Source organism: Pteropus vampyrus, unplaced genomic scaffold (assembly GCF_000151845.1).
Source record: "Pteropus vampyrus isolate Shadow unplaced genomic scaffold, Pvam_2.0 Scaffold173, whole genome shotgun sequence".
Classification (NCBI taxonomy): domain Eukaryota; kingdom Metazoa; phylum Chordata; class Mammalia; order Chiroptera; family Pteropodidae; genus Pteropus; species Pteropus vampyrus.
Window position 1 is genome coordinate 226050 of NW_011888954.1, and position 8344 is coordinate 234393.

The following is an 8344-nucleotide window of genomic DNA, read 5'->3' on the forward strand; positions in this document are numbered from 1 at the left end:
TCTTGGAGAAATGGCTGATTTGGGAAAATTTGACCATCAAAAATAATGGCCATGGTTGAATTATAAAACAATGAATACAAAACCATTATAGTGATACTAAAAAAATGAAATTATAGAAAGGGGAAAAAACCTCTTTGTCACCATTGGAAGTGACTCATGCCAATTTCTTACTTGAATATTGGTAATTAAAGAGAAAAAAATAACATCCTGCCTTTTTAGGAAGAACAATAATGCAGCCTCAACTGATGATAGAAAGCTCTTCTTTACAAGAGAAAACTAGCTAATAAATGAAATAGGAATGATATAAGTTAGAAAAGAGCCATTGTGTACAGCAAATGTAATTACTGAGTCTAAAAAATCATCAATGGATGCTAACCATGAGGAAAGGTAATTGGGGAACAAGATATTTTCATATCTCAAAGTATCACCCCACATAAAACTGCAAAAAGAAAAAAAATCTACTTTTACAGTGGAGCGATCTAGAGGTCATCCAATTTAGCACTAACAATAGGACATCCTGACATTCTGGACCTCCTGATATGGAACAGTATGAAGTTGAGAGCATCACCTATGATGTCTTCTTGTCAAAAATGTTGTAAGTAGAATCTTTTCAAGCCTTTAGATTTGCCTTCCAATTTATGGGAGAATAAGCAAAACAACACCGTAAGAAAACAATCAGACAAATCCCGAATGTGGGACACTCCATAAGAAATTAGCTCAGTCTCTTTAAAAATTCAGTGTCGCTTAAAAAAATAAGTGAGGGCTTTTGTTTTAGATTTGAAAGAGATTAAAGATTTTTAACAACAAAGGTAATATATGAACCTTGACTGGACACTGCTTTTGAAGAAACCAGCTATAAAAGACAATTTGAATATAGTGTAGATATTAGGAAAATATTTTTTAAGGAATGAAAATAGTACATACTGCAGTTATAATGATCTTATTTTTGAGAGATACATACTTAAATATTTAAGGGTGAAAGGTTGTTATGTCTGCAATTTATTTTTACACAGCTTAGCAAAAAAGGCTAACTATATATTACATTTATATATATTTAAATTCACTATACATCAATTACATAGATACAGAATGTTAACATGTGTTGAATTATATATATGGTTTGTTTACTGTACAATCCCCTTTCAACTTTTTGTTATATTTAAAATGATTCTTTATAGACAATTGGGACATACTGTATGGACTCTCAGCCCCGCCCTTGGCATCTGGGTCTTTTAAAGGACCACAGGTGACTGATGCACTCTCCGGGATGAAACCGCTGATCCAATGCTCACATTGAGAACGAAACTGAGGTCTAAAGAGTCGAAATGACTTTCCAAGGAGCAGAACAAAGACTAGATTCATGTTCCTATGCTTCCAGTCCTGTGTTCTTTTCTTATAAGTCCTCTAAAGGAATTTCTTAGATAAGAAATCTTACCCTCTTGAATACCTGAAGCTCTCGTTTGCCAGCAGTTGAACTGCGTGAGATAAGGAAGGATTTGGGTATCTACAGAGTGACTCCGTGCTGGAGTCAGGTTATGGTAAAGCGAAGATAAATTATTAGAGGGAGGAAAAATTAAAGGTACTAAGGACAAGGATAGTCCTAATTTAAAATTTTTCTCTTTATTACTTTCAGTGAGGATAATCCATAAGAATCTTATTGTACATGTTTGTAAAATTTAACGTATTGATAAAATCACAGATTGGAAAAAATCTAAAAGTCCTGATTATTAGTTGGGAAAGAGGTTACCAATGAAGGATCCCTGATGAAGGATCCCGAGGTTCCTTGCAGAGATTTGAAGAATTGAAGATGGCGAAGTGGTAGGTCCCAAAGTCTAGTGGGAAAGGCATGAGTTTGTGCAGTCAGAAAAGATCTGGGTTCTCTGCCACTTACTAGTTTGGGAACATTAAATAAGGCGTGCGAGAGCTCTCAGTCTTCAGTTATTCGTTGCCTATTGCCCTGCACTGTGCTAGATGCTTAGATACCGCAGTAAACTAGATGCACGACGTTCTGCTCTTCTAGAAATCCAACATTTAATGAAGAAAATAGGGATATTCGAGTGGGGTTCCTAACTCTGAAGGGACTGATATTAGATCTTAACCAGGTGGAGATGCAGTTGGGTCAGGGGAAGCAGAAGAAGGCACCATTTTAAGGTAACATGCAAGAGCCTGATAGCCTGGAGCGGCTGAGGAACACACACAGGTCCTGTGGCTTTAATGTAGGTGGTTGCGATTATTTAGTGAAGCACCTAACTATGAACCAGAAGTAGGAGTCAGTACCTAGGGCGCGAATCCTCAGCACTGACAAAGCCTCTCTCCCAAAGGAAAGTGGACGCCACTATTTCCACTTCGAAAACAAAACACCTAACGTGTAAAGAACACAGATAAGAAGCGGAGTTAAGACTGGAGGTTTACACTGGGGGGCATGGCTGCGGGCCGCTCCCGGACGTCCTCTTCCGGAACAGGCCTGTGCCCCGGAAGCAGTTGTTTGTTGCGGTTACTTTGGGCCTGTTACGGAGACTGCAGGGGTGTTGCCATGTTGCTGTCCGCTGTCTCCCGTGAGTGGGGTTGGAGGCGGCGGCAGGGCCTGCGGCGATGGGTGGAGGCCGTGACAGGCAGGCCCCGGGACGATGCAGGGCAAGGTTCCCGCACCGGCCGGGAAGCTGCCGCAGCGGCCTTCCCAGGCCTCCAGGACTACAGCATCCGGCATGCCCCGCGGCACGCGTCGCTGCGGGGCGAGTGGATCTTGGGGGTCTGCGGAAATAGTTCGGGATTCGGTTGTGGTTCGCAGGGACTGTCGAGTGTGGTCAGCAGAGTGGGGCGCTTCCCTCGTCCTCGGTAGGGATGTGTCAGCAGAGTCACTGGACGTCCGAACTGGAAAAACCTCAGAACTTCTAGTCCACTGGTATAGGACTCTAAAGATAAGGAAACGGCTTCCGAGAAGCGGCAGTGATTTACGTTAGGTCAAACAGCTGGGCTGTGAAAAGTGCTCTGACTCCCAAGACAGTGCTCTTCCCTGCACTAGGCTGCGTTCCCACTTAGATTTAGTTTCCTTCCTCCACGGGACGTGATGGTTGTTGCGGTTTGCATAGGTTAACCTGTCAAACGAGACTCGTACCAATGCAAATATTTGCACCTTAGACGGGTAACAAGTGGAGCAGATAATACTCTAGAAAGATTTGAAAGGTAACCAGTCCATCTGAGAAGAGATTGCGCAAAGCTTTACGTCCAGAATTGTGTTGGGTCTCATTGGATCTTTTTAGCTTCTATAAAACCCTAAGGAGATATCTAATAGCTGGGGAATAGTTACTTAAGCGACAGTCCATGGTATATATACTTCATGACGTATATATTTTTGGTTATTAGTGATATACGAACTTTGCGTAAGATAATAACATTGATATTTTTCTTTTCTCTTCCAACCTTTCCTTGCTACAAAAAAGTTGCCAAGAGCAAGTCAAAGTAAGTAAAAGTTTTTCTTTTTTAAAACTTGTTTATGCTAGATTCCTTAGTCTAGGTGCTGCTAGTACGTCCTTATGTTAAACTAAGCATTTGGCCTTGACTTTCTACAAGTTGGTTTGAGGACTACTTACTTAATGAATTATTTTGGCCCTAGAAACCCTTTTCAAAGAATATTTTTCCTTCTGCCCAACTGACCTACTTAAGTTAGCGTTCAAGTAATTTACTTAAGGAGCTTTTGCTGTCTTGTTCCTAAAGAAGCCATCAAGGTCCCTGTACTCTCTTTGGACTATCACCTTATTTCTTTTTCCAGACCAAGAGCCATTTGTCTGGAGCCCACTACAGCAATCTAGCAGAACAAGCTTAGATTTGATTGAACCATAGAGCCTATTTTAATGAGTTTTGTAATCCTTTGCATTCATGGTATTGGCATTTCAAAAATAGCAAAGGTTAAAGAATCCATGATGTATGAGAGAGATTATGAATACCAAACTGGTATCTTAAATTTTATAGACAGTAACTGAAGTAAGATGTGTGTGTGTGTGTGTGAAAAATAGGAAAATTCTACAGCAGACTTTGCTTACAACCCAAGACCCATCACAAATCTTTCAAACTAGGTTTTTTTGGATTCACGTTAATGAAAACATGTATATTGGTATCCCCCCAATCTTTTATTGATTCATATAGCTTTTCTCACAGTCCAGTTATTTATGTTAGAATTTCCCACCTCTAGGTTCTGTGGGAATCTCTCATGTTTTTGATTTCTTTAGAGCTACTCCCTGCCGCTCATATTCTTTGTATTGTTCTTGTGACATTTGTCATTTATGTTTTGCCTTATAGACCTTCGGTACATAGCTCACTTTCTGTGCTATACTGTTAATTCCTTGACAGCACAGATACAGCCTTAGTAGAGTTTTGCATTTTCCATCTTGCTTTCCACAGAGTAAACACTTAATAGATTTTTGTTAAATCTTTTTGAATGGATGACTAATTATTGTCTCTTAACAAATATTGTATGTCTCTTTTATGTATGAGTTACTGTGCTGGACATTGAAAGGGATGCAAAGATGTATATAATATATCTTACACGCTTCAAATTCTTTTTGGAATTAGATGAGAATAAAATAGCATGGTCCACATACAGAGGCAAGACACATGAAAAATTAATAGTAGAAGGTATGAGAAGGTCCTGTGAGACAAAACATGAACTTTATGCATTAAAGGACTGTAACTTAAAATAGGAATAGGAATAAGGTTTTGCATGTTAGCAATGTAAAAATTCCAATCTCTTAATTTTATCCCTTCCTGATTTTACTCTTAATCCTCACTCATCCCTGGAAGATAAGGCTCTTATGAGACAGCCATACATTTATGATTTCCTGACCGGCTAGTTATAGTTACTAATAACTTTTTTATTTTCCCCCTCTGACTTCTGTTCGTCTGAGAGGTAGGTGTCTTGAGTCTTCCCACAACGTGATTTGATTGTTCTTGTTAGGTCATTGGTTAGGTCATTACCAAGGCACTCTAATGGAACAAACCTTGGGATCAAAACCACTGAAATTGTGATTTATGGAAGATGTAGGCTGTCTTAGAACGGAACCTTCTTGTGCCAAGTGATGTCCCACAACTAATGCTACTGTACAGGGCTCTCATAATGTGCCATCCCCTCATGACTGATTTTAGTTTATTTTTTTCAGTTTGTAACAGCTTAGTTTTAAATCCTAGGAATATTCTGGTGAAAATGATAAGCCAAGCCGGGACAGGTTACTCCTTTAACACTAAGAGAAGCCGACTGCGGGAGAAACTGACTCTACTGCATTACGATCCAGTGGGTAAGATTCAGAGAGGTTATTCCACAATAAATTCAAATGCTTTCCAGACTGATGCTGAATATCTGGCAGCTTTATGGCCCTTTTGACACTGTGGCATTCATTCAGCAAGTATGTATTGAATGTTTACCGTGGTGCCACTTACTATGCCGGGTGCTGGGATATACCAAGACATAAGACAGGCCCAGGCCCTGCACTCTTGGCACTTAGAGTCTGATTTGGAAGGGAGAGGAAAAAAGTGACAAATTATGGTACATGCCACGAGCAGGATGCTGAGATATAGGATAAAGTTGGGGGGAGGTGTATTTCAACTGTATCTTGTCCTTTAGATAGGGTAGATCAGGGAAAGTCTTCTAGTAGGAGATAGATAACCAAAGACCTGAAGGTGAGAAACCAGCCATGTAAAAAGAATAGGTGATCTTGTGTTCTGGAAACAGAGGAGTGTTTCGAGAGGGGGCGAGAACGTTCTCCTGGGATCATCTGACAGTGGCAAGTAATTAGGTCCAGATATGAGTCAGAGAATTATGGTGTCTATATATTAGTGCAGCGGGTAGCAAATTTCATTTTCTATTTTCTATCATCTGCTAAAATATCATAATAAATGGTAACTTTAAGTGGTCTCAGGAGATAGAAGTGTTCCCAAGGCCAGATTGCCTGCTCACAAATAATAGGCCAGCACCCGATTGCTCTTGGTGGAAATTTAGCCTGTTTTTGGATTTCATAAGCAGATTTATGCAGAATAAACTAACAAATTATTTATTTTAAAACTTTGGGCCATTCTTTTTATTTTCTGCCCTTGCTTTTAAATAGTCCCTTTATAATTGCTTCTTAGTAAGGACTGTACTGGAGCTTCTGGGGTGGGGAATGTGGGAGAGTGGCATGCTCAGAGAGGAAATAGAAGCTCTGCTCCTTTTCCCTATATGTTGCCTGTGCATCACATCCACCTGCTGTTCCTGAGTTACGATCTCCAGGTAGATAGCGTTAGAATTGAGTTGAATTGTAAGACACCCACTTGGTGATCAGAATTGGATTTGGTACCAGGATCATATTTCCCCAAATTAATTCATTATATAATGAAAGACAGGCACTTAAACTCATAATCAACATTTTCATGAACTAAAAGCAAGAGCTTATAGACTCTTGCTTTTAGTTCATGAAAATTACTCCAAGATGGAGTAATAAGGGCTGAATTTACCTTCCTACCTGAAACGACGACTAAAAAAGGAAAATATAGGCAACAGAAGACAAGGATCCCCGAGAGAAAGGAAGCAAACTAATGCTTGTGAATACCCAGACAAAATGGAAAATTGTCGTCTTTGCCTTCCTACACAGTCTTCATGTCTTCAGATGCTATGAATCCATTATGACACAAGCACCGGTGCTCTCCAGGCAATCTGAATCCCATTTTATAGATGAGGAATCCGATGCTAAGGATCTTAAGGACAGACAGCCAAAATATGTAACAAAATAAAGATTTGAACTCTGGACTGTCTGACTCCAAAGCCTGGGTCCTGAACCACTCTATGTAGGGACTGTTATTGAAAAATTTCAAAGGAGACTGAAACTTAGTTACTGCTTCCTTATCTGGCCAGGCCTTAGTGTGAATCCTGGCTATTTGTTAAGAAGGTCTCACAACCACTGTTCATTATACTGCATTTGTCAGTGTCTAAGAAATATAAAAGTAAAGCACCTTCAAAAGCTGTACCAATGTGAGGAGGCATTTAAAAGCGCTCAGAAGCACAGTTGTCAGCTTAAAATTGTGAGTTCCATTCTTTAACAAATAAAATTCCCTGTTTTTAATGGCGTTAAATTTCTGGTCATTTTTTATTATAATAAAAAGGGAATTCTAGGTTTGTACAGGATGATTAGGAGTCTGAATTTCAGGATAATACCACTAATGGTGGAAAATTATCAGGATGATAAAGTATGTGTCTTTGTCCATTTGGGTTCTAACAAAATAGCTTAGACTCGGTGGCTTATAAACAACAGAAATTTATTTCTCGAGTTCTGCGGCCTGGGAAGTCTTAAGGTCAAGATGGTAATGTGGTTGCTTTCTGGTGGGGGCCCTCTTCCTGGTAGATAGCCTGTGCCTTCTTGTAGTGTTCTTACTGGTGGAAGGGCAAGCAAGCTCAGTGGAGTTTCTTTAATAAGAGTATTAATCCCATTCATGAAGGCTCTACCCTCATTACCATAGCACCTCCCAGAAGATCCACCTCCGAATACCATCATCTTTGGGGATTGGGATTTCAACATATGAATTTTGGGTGATGGAGACACACGCATTCACACCATAGCAATATAATATTGGATTCGTGTGGTGGTTTTCTCCCTATGATTTCTTTGTATCAGTTGGTGAAAACTTGAAGTGGTGAACCTTACAAATACGGATATCTCAGATATACTGTGGTTTGGTTCTAGACCACTGAAATAAAGTGGCTATTGTAATAAGGCAAATCACACAAATGTTTTGGTTTCTCAGTGCATGTAAAAGTTATGTTTATACTATACTATAGTATGTTGAGTTTACAGTAGCATTATGTCTAAAAAACACAATGTACATACCTTAATTGAAACTGCTTTATTGCTAAAAAAATGCTACCCATCATCTGAGCATTCAGGGAATCCAATCTTTTTGCTGGTGGAGAGTGTTACCTTCAATTTGTAAAAATACGATTACTGCGAAGTATAGTAAAGTAATGTGCAATAAAATGAGGTATGCCTATTTTTTTTTTTTAGCATTTTTAGCTCCTTTAGAGTTTTTTTAGGAACTTGTACATAATGTTGATTGAATAACCTCTATGATATTTTAAATATGAAAATGTATTGGAATTTTTATATTTAGTATGTAGGTACAGTTGGCCCTTTGTATCTGTGGGTTCCATATCTGTAGATTCAACCAACTTTGGATTGAAAATATTTGAAAAAAAAGATTACATCTTTGCTGACATGTACTTTGTAGTTAGGCCTGTGATGATTGTGTCTGTTACTGAACGTGTACATACTTTTTCCCCTCATTATTCCTTAAACAATAGAGTATAACAGCTATTTGCATAGCATTT

The 8344-nt window shown here is 39.1% G+C and overlaps 1 protein-coding gene across 8 annotated transcripts in view; it reads left to right on the forward strand.

Moving 5' to 3' along the window:
• The first annotated feature begins 2407 nt into the window (after positions 1-2407).
• The window catches only part of LOC105299128 (39S ribosomal protein L33, mitochondrial), a 35847-nt gene continuing 29910 nt past the window's right edge, over positions 2408-8344 (forward strand). For 2 of the 8 annotated variants that reach the window (XR_002782900.1, XM_023536952.1), the window contains exons 1-3: positions 2562-2835; positions 3441-3459; positions 5182-5288. Coding sequence is in view for 7 of the 8 variants with exons in the window: in XM_023536952.1 (XP_023392720.1) it covers positions 2628-2835; positions 3441-3459; positions 5182-5288 (334 nt within the window). In the remaining variant the exon portion in view is untranslated. The other 6 variants (XM_023536951.1, XM_023536950.1, XM_023536954.1 and 3 more) reach the window with 5 other exon arrangements.